At 37.9% G+C, this 17,341-nt stretch overlaps 1 protein-coding gene across 3 annotated transcripts in view; it reads right to left on the bottom strand.

The window, feature by feature from the left end:
- Window positions 1–3,563: 3,563 nt before the first annotated feature.
- The window catches only part of LOC149011051 (cell division cycle protein 48-related / CDC48-like protein), a 32,283-nt gene continuing 18,505 nt past the window's right edge, over window positions 3,564–17,341 (bottom strand). For 2 of the 3 annotated variants that reach the window (XM_089164438.1, XM_089164439.1), the window contains exons 9-12: window positions 6,399–6,585; window positions 4,929–4,994; window positions 4,595–4,844; window positions 3,564–4,090 (exon numbers count right to left, since the gene is read on the bottom strand). In XM_089164438.1, the coding sequence (XP_089020564.1) occupies window positions 3,687–4,090; window positions 4,595–4,844; window positions 4,929–4,994; window positions 6,399–6,585 (907 nt within the window). In that variant the 3' untranslated portion in view covers window positions 3,564–3,686. The remainder of the gene's footprint in view (window positions 4,091–4,594; window positions 4,845–4,928; window positions 4,995–6,398; window positions 6,586–17,341) is intronic. The other variant, XM_089164440.1, reaches the window with a different exon arrangement.

A 17,341-nucleotide genomic window follows, 5' to 3' on the forward strand; every position in this document is an offset into this window, starting at 1 on the left:
GGAAACATAAAAAGGAATGAATAACAGTAATTTAGTTCAGAAGTTTTCAAAGTTTAGTCCATAGAGATGCTAAACTTAGTATGTGGGGGGAGAATGATCTCCAACATACCACAGTGCTCCTTATGTAGAGAAGTGCAGAACATATGCCAGAGACATAACCATCCTAGTTATAGATGTCTGAGTATCACCAATAGGCATTCCTATGGGGAGTAAAGTACTGTGGAACTCTAGTTCATATATCCCAGCATGTTATTGAGGTTGACTTGACTTTAGGTTCATCCCAGCATCTAATTTCCTTGTATATTAATTATCCTTTAACCTAAACATATTCTGTGAGAAAAGATCATGGACTGTGGGTACTGTTTTAATTGCATTTAAGGTTCAGCCTACCATCTGATTTCTTTATATAGTGATTATTATCCTTTGATATAGTCCTATTATCTAAGAAAATGTTAGGGACTCTAGTATTCCCTTAATCTTTCAATTGTGTAGCACATTGGATAGGAATGTAGTCCAAGATTTAGCTCCCATCTGTGCCTCATTGAAGAGAACCTCATTAAAAGTTGAGCAGGATCCAATCTGAATTTCCCAGTGAAGATTATTTCATGTTTCGAATCATTAGAATGGCTGAACTTGTAGAATTTAAATATCGAATTACTTCGTTGATCTCCAATAAGAGAGTAAAATGACGAACAAATAATTTAGACATCTACAAATAAGATCATTCAACATTTATAAGATTGAGTCAGCGATTGTGAATTCAATTCAAAAGCAATAATGAACCACAAAGAATGGAAGCTTATAAACAGATACTTCTCCGTACAGAGACAAGATGGGATGGGATGGGATGGGAAAAGGAAGACACCTTTAGTTTCGGCTTGGAGTGTGGTGGGTGTTTCAGAAAGGGTGCAATCTATAGCAACAGGGTATCTTGCTGTATGTAATGTAATGTGCAGTGATACGATTTTTTGGTGGAAGGGTATTGTGGTCCTCTAGATAATGTGGCATCACTGAAACATGTATTGTCTTTTGTATAGTAGTATGGAAAATCCCTGTCATAGGTGCCCTAGCATTCCTAGCATTTCCATTGCATCAGATGAAATGCTAAAGTATCCAACATATTTGACATGGTAGCTAGATGACCCTAGGCATTTGGAGATTGGAAAATAAGGCATGATAACAAGGTTGCCTTTGTGTTGGTAGGAAACAAGGGGTCCTCAAGCAGACACCAACAATGTTATGTAACAGAGCCCAGATAATGCCATGGTTGGAACATGTTCAAAACCAAGAACTCCAATGATTGCAACAACAACAGCAGAGGAAGTAAAAGAAACAAAGGAAACAATGTATATTATAACTGATTTGGATGTCAGATAACAGATGTAAAACATTGTCAAAAAAGTAAACCATGGTAATTCTCAATTTGTTAGTCACAAGCATCATGGGTACCAGGTACAGAACATGCTCAAAATGTAAATCATGGTAATATACTAACATTAGTAGCATACAATGATGTAAACAACAGAATGTAGACCAGAACATAATTTACTAGGAAAGCAGTTTGACATATACTATTCACATGCTTGGTATTGGTTGTGTGTTCTTTTCGGTTGTCTGCTTCTGTCTCTTTTTTTCTTTGATGTGATATCTATAAATGGCTAATATAGTTTCTGTTCGCAGGGTTGGTTGTGCCTTGGTTCTTGAATCCCTGGAGTTGTTTTTTTTAGACCTCCTAAGTTCTGGGTTTTTTTCGTTTTTTGTGGCAAGTTTTTTTGTGTGTTGTGGGTTGTGGGTTGGGTATGCTTCTTGGCATGTGTGTTCAATTCCAACCACTGCCCGAGTATGTGGCCCATGCACGTCACTTGCTGTATGTTTGGATCAGTAATGTTTTGTGTACTATGTTGGGTATGTAGGCATATTCACCAGTCAGTTCTTCTAATTGTTGTGTTTGCAATGCAGAGAATGCTGCATGGGCAGGTGGTCGTTGGTGATGTCGTGTGCTGGTGTGCTCTACAAGAGATAGTTGGAGGGAGTGAGTAGGATTACTGACCTCTTCATCCAATAGTATGTCTTTTTGGAGTCACCCGGATCCCTACGAGTGTTGTATTCATGGATGTGACTTTTTTGTAGTACGATGGCCTTCAGTTTCCATTCTTGTTGGTGGAGTTTGAAGGCGTTGATGTTTTGCGGTTTGTTCGTGTTTGTCGGGCCCTGCAAAAGTTTAGTAGGTTAGATTGGTTGTCTCATGGTTGTGCATGGTCAATGGAATGAATACTGAGACTCGAGTTGTCTCGTTTGCGATTGTTGGAAGCATCTGGCCTTTGGGAGTGGTGGGAGTGGTTTAGCGTCTATTTGTATATTTTTGGGTTGTATACTTGTGGGTAATGGGTTATAATGTCGCAATAGCCTTTCATCAGGGTGTTCATGTTCATTTGTTTTGGAGTCCTGAGGTCGCATTTCGTGGCAGCTGCTGCCGAGGCTTTTGTTTGCTTGTGCTTGTGATGTGAGACATCAGATTGTGAGATTTCAAATGTTTTGGTTTATTGTTAGTTTGTAATTTGTAATAATTGTATTGTTAGTGTGTGGTTTAGTAAGTAATTGTATTGTAATAATTTTGGTACTTCTCAGTGGAGAGATCTTGGGTTTGACCCTTGCAAACGGCATTACATTTCCAGTATTAAAAAAACACCAGTACCAAAAAAAAAAAAAAATTTGTGAGTTTGCGTTTTGAGGGTTTAATTTAATATGTTTGTGTTTGGAGGGGTTTTTTTTGGTCGTGCTGTCCTTTAATGATGAGACGGCTGGGTTCACAGCAGTGTGCTGTGGACGTTTTGGTGAATATTTAAGCGGGCAAGAGTGTGGACGGGTACATATTTTGATCATGCTGCCCATTGCTGAGGCGCCTCTGTTTCGAGTGTTGGGGTGGGTTGTTCGGGGTTTTATGAGCAAGCACCTTTCCATTCAGAGGGATAGTTTGGTCAAGTATAATACATACTAAGTTTTGTAAGTTTTCCTTTTAAATAGTAGTATGATTTAATCAAAATACCTAAAATAATCACTTTGAAAAATATATTTATCTTCTAGTTTATCCCCTCATTGTCAAATCAATTACAACAAAGTTACAAACTAAATATTATTAAATATTATGTCTGCAATGTACATAATTTAAAGCCTTTCGACTTCAAAGTCTTTATCCATGATTCTATCTTAGTATTAATCCCTATTTATGTCTCATCTATCAAAATATATTCACCAAAACCTCTCAAATGTTTTTGGTTAATGGTTATATGGGCTTCATCATACATTAGAATTTATATGAAAAGTCGTTGGTTCTGAAACTAACCATATAGCAGAACGCTCGAGGATTTTCTGAGAGTAAATTTAACTTCAGGCGATCGTTTCAGAAATTTAACTCTCAATTTGTCTCCACAATGACAATTACATGTTCCATCGGCGCTCGCTTGTTCTATCATGTCACAACCCCCTTCCCTCCCCCCCTTCCCACCCAAATATGAGATATCACAGACGCACACGAGCAAAGAAAAATAAATACAAAGACACAGTTTGAACCACTCAAATACCTAATCTCATTAAAAGCTAAAATGCCGAAATTATACATGGAACTTGATTAACCTCTAGAAAAAACAGTAAGAAAGAAAACTATAAGAAATTATATAACATCGGTATCAGAAATTTCCTTGGTCTTCAGCATACCTCGACAAAAATCTCAAAATTGAAGCCTTGAAATCTTCCCCAGCTTTCAGTTTGGTTCCAATTACACCTTTCATCATACGTGCGTAAAGGCTTTCAAGCTCTGGTACACCGTATCCTTCAGTACGATCCACCAAACACTGCTTGAGAGAATCAACCTGACTGGAGATCTCCCTATCTGACATCACAGCATCTTCTTGGGATTTGTCATCCCTGGAATTACTTGAAACATTTGCATAAGTGTCTAACTGCTCTTCATCAGCCAAAGATTTCTCTGGTTCCTCGACCGCACCATTTGAATCAGGTTCCTGAGAAGGAATTGGTTGAGCAGGTGTTGCCTTTGATACTCCTGGATCTGCAGACGGAGACTCTTCTTCTGCTGTTGAAACAAAAAAACCACCCCCTGATCAAATGTATATGGTTCTTTGGATTGAAACAAGTTTTTAACCAAACTAAATAAAAACAAAGCTTCTATAAATTGTATGATGCTACCAAAATAGGAATCTCACAAACATGATGAAATCAGTAACGATTGCATAATCATCCCCCATACAACCAACCCCCCCCCCTTTTTCTCTCTCTCTTCCCGTCCCCGCCCACCGCACCCCATAAAAACAAGGGGAAAAACTCAAGGATATTTGACATGGACCAAACCTCCTGATTCACCTGCTAGATTTATGAAAATAATTTACTTACTGTCCAGCTACACCTAAACCTTACACCCATAAAAAGGAGAATTCAACTCTTCATTTCTGAAAACATAAACTTCGAACATTTGAAAATACTTTCACAATGCTCAAGTAATAGTTTGAATTCTAACCATCAAAATAAAAGATTTTTTTGCGTGCATCAACAAAGGCAGAACCAAAGGATGAGTAAATACCAGCTTTCTCAAAGTCAATACTTTTCTTCGCTCGTTTCAATACTTCATAACTTTGAGTTAGGTTAACCTCAGGCTGGACATTACGAAGTCGAGCACTTGCTCTGACAACAGCTGTATGTTGAACAACAGGAGAAATAGGGAAGCCAGTACCCCCCATATCATCTGGAAAATGGGTAGGTCCCCCTTGGGCTGCAATCTTGTCACAAAATGTAACTAATGCTGGGTCCATTTGGGAAATCATCCCATGCACCTGAAAGAAACACATTTAACATAAATATAGAAAACAAATCTCAAACCTATCTAAAAACAATTACAACACAGGAATAACTCATACTGCATCTCGAAGCTCATACGCTCTGCTGACAATCCTAGCTCCATTGTAATCATCACCATTGTAGACCTGGAAGTAAATAGTGGAAAAAAATGTTTGAATAAGTCTAGCAGGATCCAGGATGGCATAGATGTCAAGTCAGCTATAATCCCCAACATTGAAAAGAACCAATAACACTTCAGTGAAATTTAAGAAAGTGAAGGAGAATCATATTTTTGATATATATATAAAAGACAGAAAGCATGTTCACACACAAAATCCATGAATTACTGTAGTCAATGCCTCAATGGTGCCTACAAATATGTTAATTGTGTCATCGGTAACTATAAAACTCTTATTAGGCAGCTGATGTGGTGTAGCCATGGTCACTAGATGCTCTTCCAAGTTCCACCTCATTCATTCTTCACATAGCAAATCTTAGTTCAAGAAACAGTCAATCATATGGTAAGAGGAAAGAAGATAACACTTCAACCACCCTCTTGAAGTAACTGGGGAAAGACCTTAGGTATTGTAACACGATAAGGTAAGGTGTAAACATTGATGAGGATGATAGCACTGTCAAGGATCCTTTCGAGGAACTCCCATAAGTTACGCAGTCAAGATAGGGTGTAAAGTGAAGGGGTAAGCCCAAGATCCACTAGACCATGCTCATGTAATCCAGATATTTGTGTAGATAGAAGATACATGATTGAATCTTCAATCTTGAACAGATTAAGGTTCACTGTTCGAATCTATCTTCATTTCCAATCCAACTAGTTATTGATAATTGCATTAGTATATTTTAAGGAGCTAGAATAAGCTTCAACATCCAGATCGTATCCACACTAATGCTACGGTAGGCTCCTGGGTGGATAATGATTCACCATCATGGATCTAATTCGGATTTGGTTATGGAAGCGAATATGAAAGCCTAGATAAGGTAGAGGTCTTAGGGGGATAATGATTCACCATCATGGATCTAATTAGGATTTGGTTATGGAAGCAAATATGAAAGCCTAGAATTAGATAGGTCTGATGAAGGTCCAATCCTTCATGTCTAGAGACTAGAAAGCCATACAACCATGGTTGTCAAGGCATCACCTAGGCGTCCAGGAGCCTGGCGGCGCCTAGGCGTATCGGTGTCACCTAGATGCCTGGCAACTAAGATCCCACACCACCCCACCCCCACCAAAAAAGGGGACAGATTTTGATCCTATAAGTTGCAGGAATCAAAGTATAGAAATGGATGCAATAAAAACTTCATGATTCATTGCAAATCAGGGGAATACCCTCTCTAATCAGACTCTCATAACCAAAACTTAGCCTTAAAGTATATTGTATGCTACCATCTTTTGTTTCCAAGAGAGTGTGTAACCATCATCATTTTGTTTGTTCCTCCAAATAGTAAACATAATTTTTTTTTTAAAAACACCTAAAGAGTAAAAAATTGAAATGAAGTCAAAGAAGACAGACCAGTAAATAAGACTCACAAACCTTTGCATTGGCCAGAATGAGATCCACATCTTGCAGGAATGCTGAACATGTAATGTACTGCCCACGGTCTACACGTTGGAGCAGAGTAGCCATGTCCATGGGATTCTGGATTATTGTGCGATAATTTGGTGCATCTTCATCCATGACCGGATAATGAAACACACTAAACCGCTTATCATATAAAATCCTGCACCAATGAAAAAATGAAAATGGGAATTCATTAGCCCAAGATGAACATTATATTCATTAGCCCAAGATGAGCATTATAATTGTTCCATCATTTTCTGTACTCAAAAAGCCATAAAGATGTCTTTTCAGACTCATTTTTTATGGTGCATACCCCAGGCATACATGAAAAAGCATTTCCAGACTCAAGAAACACCACCAAGGGGGATGTCTTACAAGATATATTTTGAAGACAAGATACTTCCCGAATAAACAACATACATGCATGTATGTACCGTACTACCGTGCGGCATGCGGTGGTGGAATTCGCAGACAAGCTATGCTATCTGATCTGCAGCCTATTTTGCTAACAAGAAAATTTAACATACGTTGGACTAAATTATTTGACCCTTTCTAAGAAGAAAGAAATGTTAAATCAACTTCCAAAATGATCTTACCATAGAATGTCTGATATTAAGTATGAAGGAGGAGCATCACCTACTCCATGTAATAACAACTTTTAAAAAGAAAAAAAAGAAAAAAGAAAAGAGGGGATGCAGGGGGATAATTTGTTTATCAAGCAATAAATCTACTTTAGTTCAGTACTCGAAATTTAAGGAAAAACTAAAGAACCAGGGGAAATGCAATTTCAAATATCTAATTTGATCATTCATATTTAATTTCAATTTACTGGAACTTAATTAAAATTTAGTTTCTCAATTTGTAGTTTATAAATATATCTTGCATGAAAACAGAAGAGTACCATTAGCATAAGAACATATCTATGCCATGTCTAAAGAAAAAAAGAAATCAGCGATTCTCTTTTCTTTTCTTTTTTCAAATTCCATCCATAGTTACAGAGATAGGATTCTTGTTATGATTTTGTAAAAGACTGCAACAGTACGCCACCAGGATCTAGTGAATGGAGATGGGAACCAAGGACTAAATAGTTAACTTGAAATCGAACTAAGCCATCTGCTGCACCCGCAAGCCTCCCCCCCCCCCTCACCCCCCCAATTATCTCAGAAGGAATCACTTAAAGCAGCTAAAAACCATAAATAGGTAAGTTCAAACCTCCTCCACAGACTCAATCATACTTGTCAAGTTGTCCAGGTGGGTTTTGGGTGATCAAGGTAGTGGCCACCTTACTGGTATACAATGTATTGGCCCTTTTCTGCCAAAATCATTACTTAAGATACTTCTCTTAAATAACCAAATAACCTCAATTTGAACCCGATAAGATAGTTAAGAAATAAAATTCCAAAAGGATAAAAAGTCTAACCCCTGTTCAAGAACAAAACTGTTTTTTCAGGGTGCAATTTTCAACTTTATAATGCCAGGTCTTTTCTTAAATGCTAAAATTCAATAACTCTTAATATGGTAAATTAGTGCAGAAAAAACCAAAAGCATTGTAAAATATTAATTTCTTTCTTTTATATCTAAAAAATATTTTCAGTCAAAGTGAATTTGACAACATTTTGCACACAAGCAGCAAGAAATGGCCAGAACAGAACTCAAAATCATATTAACAAAATCTTGGGTTTCTTGGAAAGCTGGTTATGTGCTCTACCAAATACAAAATATATTTCAGCCAAATTTCTTAAACAACAAATACAGTTTTTCTAGTTTGAAAGCACTTTAATGACTTGTAAAAGGCGAACCCAGTGCAAAAGGCTTCCGCACAAGCAGTCCCCCCCCCGGCGGGGGTAGTTTCTCTTGTAGATAAATTAATATTTTCTGGGGATAGCGCAAGACTAGCTATACCATGCCAACACCTAATTCCAAGAACAATATAAAGTGCTTAATTGTTTTAAGCTTCCATGCCTTGTTTGTTCAATTCTGTTTGTCTTCTAGTTCTATGTTGAGTTTAACGGCTTGATGTGGCTTACTAATGATTTTTGATGACTTGATGTGACTTAATGTTGAATTTTCATGGCTTGATAAGTATATACTTTAGGATAGAAGGTTGTGTTTGGTGAGTTCAAGTGCTCATTTGCAGAATGCTTGGTCACAAGTTCATGTCCTAGAAACAGTCTCTTATGCAATTAGAGGTAACGCTGACCCTTCAAAATGCAGGTGCCTTAGGCACTAGGTATGACATTTTCTTTAAATCAAGGAAAATATTGTAAGATACAAAATAAGGCTAGAAAATAGGGATAAAAAATAAAAACTACACTTGGGCATCTCGGTCCCCAAGGCAGGCACCTTGACACCTAAGCACTTAGGTACCCCTCCACTGCCTCGACAACTATTGATTAAATCTATCACAGATATCTTATTCTACACCATATATCAAACTTTGAATTTAAATTCCTTTTCTCGTATATTTTATATGATAATATTGTATAAGATATTGTATTACCATACCATAATATCATCATATACAATCGCATTAATTAAAGCCTTTCCCTTTTATGCTTTTGAGTCCATTTTCTGAGTCTCAAATAAGTTTGTAAAGAGGTCAAGGTTCAGCATTAGACAAGACATTCATGAAAAAGTATTGGCTTATGTTTTGTTCTGTGGAGATTCAGAATGCTCCTTGTGGTGCAAAGTGAACAGGTGGATTGGTGGTGAATCCAATCAATACCTTGCAGTGGAACCCCATGTGCTTCTATTCTTGATTTAATTCTCTTAAGGTAACTATTAAGTCCCCACATTCCCTGCATTTTGTTCCATCTAGCTTCCTGTGCAATATCAGTCCTCCCTCAATAGGATTATTGCATCTAAGGTGTTGTATACTCCCTATTAGATGCTGATTCAGAAATCTTCAATCAGCAATACCCTCATTAATATTCTGTTTTTAAATCCTGATTATGTTGCTGAGTTGATAGACATATTTCAAGTGGGATTGAGTTTGATTACCCAAAAGCATAAATCAATAACTACACATTACTGTTCTGTTCAGTTTGATATTGATATTTAATTTATTTTCTGTTGAGCAGTTGAAATCTGTGATCTGATCAGTCTTGATTCCTGGTCCGACTGGGGTTTGACCTATCTCAGTGAATCAGTGTCACTAGAACTTGCACAAATCAGCATATCTGGCATGGATGTCACAGCCTCTGGCCAACAGCAGCGATTGAGATGCTAAAACACCATGCGACAAGGTGTCACCTACACAACCAAGATAACACCAGCAAACAAAGTGAGACAAACGCACCTGGACACCTTAACAGCTACAGATCTAGCTGAAGTTTTCAGCACAGATTATTATGCCTCCTAAAAGTGATACTCAACCAAACTTAGTCTAATCTGTTATGTTAATTCTACCAAGTTCACTCAATTCTGTAAAACATTTCAGCATCAATCCTATTCCAGAGCTGCTTTAACTTCTAAATTGAACCACATTACAGGCTCAATCATTGAACTTTATATTTTCTGGTTCTTTTCCTTATAACATGTGGATCCAAATATTAGGTAAAAACCAAATCTTGTAACCTCACTCAAGGAGAAAGAGAAGGAAGAAGGACCACAAGCCATATCATGGAGAAAAACAAGTATCAGACTGCAGGTACCGCTTATGTCATAATGTAAAGTTTAGAATGGCAAAGGACAAGCTAGCTTAAGCAGCTTACTTACAGAATAACTTACAATAATGTAACCAAAAACACCCCTCCCCACCGACTAATATTAAAGCACTTCCCCAAGGATCTTTGTACATGATTTGGAAAGCCATCTACTTTGATGTATTTTCTAGACTCAATCTCTTCCCATCCCCCAGCTGCAAATTCCCCAAGAAACAGGCGTATTGTTGTTTCCCGGGGTCTAGGTTCTCCCTTCTTGCCCTATAGTAGACTGATTGCCTCCCAACACCCCCCCCCCCTCTCCTTTCTTCCTGTTTCTCCCTCTCTTGTACATTCTCTTTCCCCATTGAGGGGTTTTGGTTAATGATTATTTCATTCATCCAAAAAAATCTTAAAGCACTTCTATTAAACCCTCCCCCCTAAAGCTAAAGGATAAGCATCCCTAATGCTCAAGGTTACAACTAGTCAACTAGTACGAAATCTAGGGGTGTGACAAAACTTTTGTAAACATGTTCTCCAGCTGATATGTAGAGGTAACAAAATGAGTTTTAATCAGCTTGTCCATAATAGAATCATGAACAACACGGCAGTCCACTTCTGCATGTTGATTTCTCATGGAACACCAGATTACTAGCAACATATCTCCACCAGCTTGATTGTCACTGTGTATCTCAATTGATAAAAGACAGAGAAAACCCATTTCCTAAAGTAAGGACCGGAGGCAGGAAGCCACATCAAGTCAACAATAGTATGTGCCACATACTGCCTTGGCAGTGCGCCTATTATATATAAATTTACTACACTAGCAAATTACTGCCCAGAAACGGTAAATGTCCAATAGCGGAATACCAATCACTAAGCCCACTCTAGATACCTGTTGCCCCTATAATGAGTCCTTTATCAAACACACCCTTGAGACACCTTCTTCACCCTTGAGACACCTTCTTCTTTTCCGTCTTTTTTTTTTTTTTCCTCTCAATTATTTATTCAATGCGACTCTTTACAATGATAGAATGGCTTATTTATAATCTTACATCAAGAAAGAAGAATCTAATTCTAATTGGGAGACTGAACTAGGACTTTTAGAAACTAACTCAAGTAGGGTTTCCTTCACAAGTTAGGATACCCCTTACACTTAAATAACAGCCACATAAATAAAGAACTGTCTTAAAATAAAACAAAAGACTTAACTATCTATCAAGAGTGCTACTTAAAAGAAAGACTTCTTGAGACACACGAACTCAACTATTAACTTAAATTAAGACTTCAAAACATAATTGGGCTCGGAAGATAAAAAACTAAAATTCTGAAATTAAGATCAGCAGCCAATTAGCACTATTAAAATTACCAAAATGCCCCCTTTAGGGGTTCGGCCAGCCCTAAACACCTTGGTGGGGACTTGGGCCCATAACAGGGTTTCGGCCAAGGGGTGAGCCATTGTTCACATCACACCTCAAAAGAAGAAGTACTAAATCCCTGTCAGGCTTTTGAGGTGAGTGCATAAATCAAGAGTACCAACAACCAATGTACAAATGTACAATCCCAATAGCAGAATATCAATCACAAGCAGAACCAGCCAATCAGCATTCAAAAACCCACTCCCTCCATATGCCTGCTGGGTCTATGATGTGTCCTTTATCAACCACACCCTTGAGGTACCTGAGGGCATGAAGTGCCTCCATCCCAGTGAACCTTTTAAGGTGAATTCATAAATTAAGAACACCAACCACAAATGAAATATCAGGTCTAGTAACTGTGAGATAGATAAACTTCGCAATCAAACTTTGAGCATCTTTGAGAGCTTCACCATCACTAAACCAGATCTAGGAGTGTCCGTAGATTAATGTGCAAGCATGCAAGTATCAGACAAAGATTTCCTTTAGACCAGGGTGATTCCTTTTTTACTCTAAATCACCTAAATACCAAGGAAAATTAACTGACCAGGATCTTTGGTCTGGAATACTGCTGTAAGCAACTCTTTACTTCTGTAATACCATCCATATCATTTCCAGAAATGATAAAATTTTTGACATACATGATCAAAATGTTTACTTTTAGTCCTTGACAAACTAGAAAAAGCAGTCAGAATAACAGGAAAAACCACTTGTAGTAATAGTAGTGCAGAATATTCGACCTGGACCTGTAACTGGACAGCGAATTTGTTTCGTATTTGTTCAAGGGTGTGGGAATCCAGAATTTTTTTTCCAAGAAATATCTGTATCCATCCAATAAGCAACTGGATTTGGATTCGGATAGTTGCTTATCGGATTGGATAATATCCAGCTAAAATTTTATCCAATTAGAGTAAAATGATTTCTTTTGAGTATATTTAAATTTTAAATGGTACCTCACCAAGTGACAATTTTTCTTAGTGTGTTTAAATTTTAATGGTACCACACCAAGTGACATTTTGAGCCTCACTACGGCTGAACCAGTTAAACCTAGTTTACAGGCTGAACTCACCCTAAGCCCTAGTTATGTAAAACACTTAAACTCACACTAAATCCCTCAATTGAATTACCAAAACAAAGATGTTATCAAGCTTGGTGAAACCCAAACCCTAGCTACTCTACCCCTTTAACCCGCGGCAAGTAGCGGCAGCCAGCAGTTAGTTCTTTGCCTTTCTTCTTCTTTGTCTCCTGCCTCTTTGTTGTTCTATTCAACCCTTGACAAACATGGCTAAAGATCTCTATGATTTTTTCTAGGCTATTATTGGCAAAGGTTCTGTGTTTGTTTGCAAGACTAGGACAGAGTGGAAGAACTTGAAGTCAAAAGGCGCAGGAAAAGTCCTGTTCAAGACTGTCCTCTGAATCTGTTGAAAGAAACGATTGTGGTGAATGGCTTATTGATCCATGATCTCAAGCCCTCTATTTATAATTAATTGGAAAGTAGACTATTACAAGGAATAGAAGTTTACATGAATGCAAACTCTAATTTAACTCGTATACAAACTCTTATTAGACTCCTAATAGAATCCAACACTGCCCCTCAAGTTGAGGCATAGATATTAGTCATGCCCAACTTGCCTACAATAGGAAGGAAATCTCTTTCTTTCAAACCCTTAGTGAAAACATCTGCTACTTGGTCTCCAAATCTTACAAAAGTCATGCAGATAAGCCCTTGTTCCAACTTTCCTTTGACAAAAAACTGTCAATTTCAATGTGCTTAGTTCGATCATGTTGCACTGGATTATTAGCAATACTAATAGCAGACTTATTGTCACAATATAACATCATAGAGTTTGGAACTTGGACTCCAATATCTTGCAGCAAGCCTTTCAACCATAGTAGCTCACAAACTCCACGAACCATAGCTCTATATTCAGCTTCGGTACTAGATAAAGCTACCACATTCTGTTTCTTACTTCTCCAAGTAACTAGATTACCTCCAACAAAGGTACAGTAACCTGAAATTGACTTCCTGTCTGGAGATCCACCCAATCTGCATCACTGTATGCTTCTACTTTTAAATTATCGGTGGGTGATAGAAGTATTCCTTTTCCAGGAGTTTCCTTTAAATACTGTAGTATTCTGGTAACAGCCTTCATATGAGCTAAATATGGATCATGCATGAATCGGCTCACTATCCCTACAGCATAAGCGATGTCTGGCCTGGTGTGGGACAAGTAAATAAGCTTCCCTACCAACCTTTGGTATCTTCCTTTGTCCACTGGTTCTCCCTCTTTTTCTTTAAGTTTAGCTCCAGCTTCAATAGGGGTATCAACTGGTTTACACCCCAACATTCCCACTTCTGATAATAGATCTAGGACATACTTTCTTTGGGATAGAAATATACCTTTATTTGATCGAGCCACCTCAATCCCTAAGAAATATTGTAACGTCCCTAGATCTTTAATTTCAAACTCTCTGCCAAGAAAGTCTTTCAACTTTTGAATTTCTTCACCATCATTCCCTGTGATGACAATATCGTCTACATAAACAATGAGAAGTGTGATGTTAGTACCTGACTTCTTGACAAATAGTGTATGATCAGCATTGCTTTGCTTGTACCCAATAGAAGTCATTGCCTTCAGAAGGCGTCCAAACCAGCATCTAGGAGACTGTTTTAACCCATATATTGACCTCTTCAACCGTCAGACTTTCCCTGCAGTATTGTCATCGGAAAAACCATATGGGATTTCCATATAGACTTCTTCTGCTAACTCCCCATGTAAGAAGGCATTATTTACGTCTAGTTGGTGCAAGTTCCAGTGTTTGTTCACAGCTACAGACAACAGAACTCTGACAGTATTTAGTTTCGCAACAGGGGCAAAGGTCTCCTAATAATCAATCCCATAGGTCGGGGTAAACCCCTTTGCAACTAGTCTAGCTTTAAACTTGGAGGGAGGATGATAACATTTGTACCCTTTCTGAATAGCAGAATACCCCAAAAATATGCAACGTAGGCCGCGGGGAGCCAGCTTACTCTGGTGGGCTGTGATTCTGGCATAGCACACGCATCCAAAAACCTTTGGGGGAACAACAAAAGAAGAGGCTCCCTCAAGAATCTCATTAGGACATTTAAAACCAAGTATCCTACTGAGCATCCTATTCAGAAGGTAAGAAGCAGTGTGTATAGCATCACTCCAGTACTGGTCAGGTACATTCATAGCAATCATAATGGAACGGGCTATCTCTAAGAGATGCCGATTCTTCCTTTCGGCCACTCCATTTTGGGCAGCCATATCAACGCAACTGGTCTGATGTATTATGTCAGAGTCAGAGAGATATCTTTGAAATTCACCATCAATATACTCGGTGCCATTGTCACTGCGAAGGATCTTTACAGTGGCATTGAACTGAGTTTTAATCATATTATGAAAATCACGAAAACATCGAAAAACCTCATTTTTTTTGTTTTAAAAGATAAATCCATGTAGAACGAGAGTGACAATCAATAAAAGTAACAAAGTACCTATGGCCAGTAATAGATACACGTCGGCAGGGACCCCACACATCAGTATGAATTAGCATAAAAAGAATAGGTCTTCTATTATGAAGAGAAGGTAAATAAGTAGAACGAGTCTGCTTTGCAAAAATGCAGGCTTCGCAAAAAAAATTATCCTCATTATAAGAAGAAACCAAATCAAGAAATATTTTCTTAAGAGTTCCTAAAGGGGGGGTAACATAGCCTACGTTGCCACTGATGAAGGTCTGATTTTACCGAATGGACCGGATTAGAAGATGTAGTCAAAGCAGACGCAGATTCTCCAATTGGCTCAAGCAAGTAAAGTCCATTGTCTAGTTTACCACGTCCAATCTCCTTCCCCGTGACCAGATCCTAGAGGACACAGTAAGATGGGAAAAAAGTCACTTTACAATTCAAGTCATGTGTAAGACTACTGATAGAGAGCAAGTTACTAGAGAAAGAGGGAACATGTAAAACTTTAGACAAAGAAAGTGATGGAGAATGCTGAATGGTTCCTTTTCCAGCAATAGAAGAATATGAGCCATCAGCGATTCGAACTTTATCCTTTCCAGAAGTTGGAGAATATTGTAAGAAAGAAGAGGATAAACCTGTCATATGATCTGTGGCTCCTGTATCAATGATCCAAGGAGTAGAAACTGAAGAAGCTTGAAAGCTTGTAAAAGTTTTACCTGATATAGCAAGGTAGGAGTTGGTATGGGTAGTAGAGGAAGCAGTGGTCGAGGCTATACCGTCAATAGTTGTCATGTTGACAAAATTATCTGCAGTTCTTCAGTCTTCAACCTTTCGAAGAAACTGAAATGTCGCAGAATACAATAGCCAAACCACCCAAACAAATGATAGAATTCAAAAACTACTTATAAAGAATACCATTTTTTTTTTCTGATTCTGATTCTATGGAAAATCACAAACAAGTCCTGAAAGTTTGCAAATTTACAAATCTAACCCTCAAACATAGTATTTACGTTTTTTGTTTTTCTTTTTATTTTGGTTGGGCTGATCGAAACAGAAAACATAAATACAGCAGTAGTCTTCACTCTTCAGGAGTCTCTTTCAGCGGAAGTTGCAGAAGCTCCGGCGATAGAAGCGACAATAGCAGAGAGCTGCAATGGGCAGCGAAGCGGAGTTGCGAAAGAAAGCGGCAGCAGAAGTTGCAGAAGAAGCAGCGGTAACCGATTCTAGTCTATGATTCTTATCGCAAAAAGCAGCAACAGGAGGAATTCAAGAATAGCACCAACAGGAATTCTTGTCGCGAGAAGCAGCAGGAAGTGTGGTTCTTCTTCTCTTCTTCTTTCCTTTTTCCTTTTTTTTTTTTTTTTCTGATCTTCGAGGTGGAACTGAACGATAGTGCAGCGGTGCAATGGGTTTGAAAAGGGAAAAAAATTCTGCCAAACGATGGTTGCAGAATTATGGTTTGAAGAATTGATTTCTGCGATGGTTGCAGAATTAGGTAGTAGAAGAACAAGAAAAAACTGCGAAGGGTTTTGGTGAAAAAAGATAATCTGCTATGGGTTTATGGGTTTGAAGAAAGAAAAAAATAGAAGAAGATCCTAATCGAACTTAGGCTCTGATGCCATGTTGAAAGAAACGATTGTGGTGAATGGCTTATTGATCCATGATCTCAAGCCCTCTATTTATAATTAAGTGGAAAGTAGACTATTACAAGGAATAGAAGTTTACATGAATGCAAACTCTAATTTAACTCCTATACAAACTCTTATTAGACTCCTAATAGAATCCAACAGAATCCCCAAGCAGCAGCTACTTTGACCTTAAGTCCTCCAGACCCATTATTCTTTCATTATTGTCATGTCTGCTCTAGGCTTATTTTCTCGGACTAAATCTGGCTGATCAATTGCTTCAAATTTGCAGGTATCATTATGTATGAAGTAATTTTCTTTTTTCCGAACTAGTTAGTCTCTAAACTGGGACCCTGCCAACTATATGGATTTTTGGTTAAGTAGCTTTATTGTTAAATTTGGAATTGGATGATTCAGAATCAGGGACATGAACTGTATCAATGTGCCATTTTTTGGAAATATATATAGTCAGATCAATAGCTTTTCTACAAGGAATTTATGTTATCTAGGTGGGGGTGAGAATCCTGAAATAGCTTGTAATGATCTTCTTTTTCTTGATCCTATTAACCAATCCAATAACTGTAGTACTTATCTAGATGTTGGTTTTTCATTTTTTTTTTTAAATGCACTTATAATGAAACTAATGTGAAGCACTCCGACTCATCACGTTTCAGAATCAATTCTGAATTTTCAAATCATTGGCTATAGGCACTGAGGTAATTTGTTATTATGAGTTTGTTGATTTCAA

Source organism: Hakea prostrata, chromosome 7 (assembly GCF_041222555.1).
Source record: "Hakea prostrata isolate BN-2017 chromosome 7, UWA_Hpros_2, whole genome shotgun sequence".
Classification (NCBI taxonomy): domain Eukaryota; kingdom Viridiplantae; phylum Streptophyta; class Magnoliopsida; order Proteales; family Proteaceae; genus Hakea; species Hakea prostrata.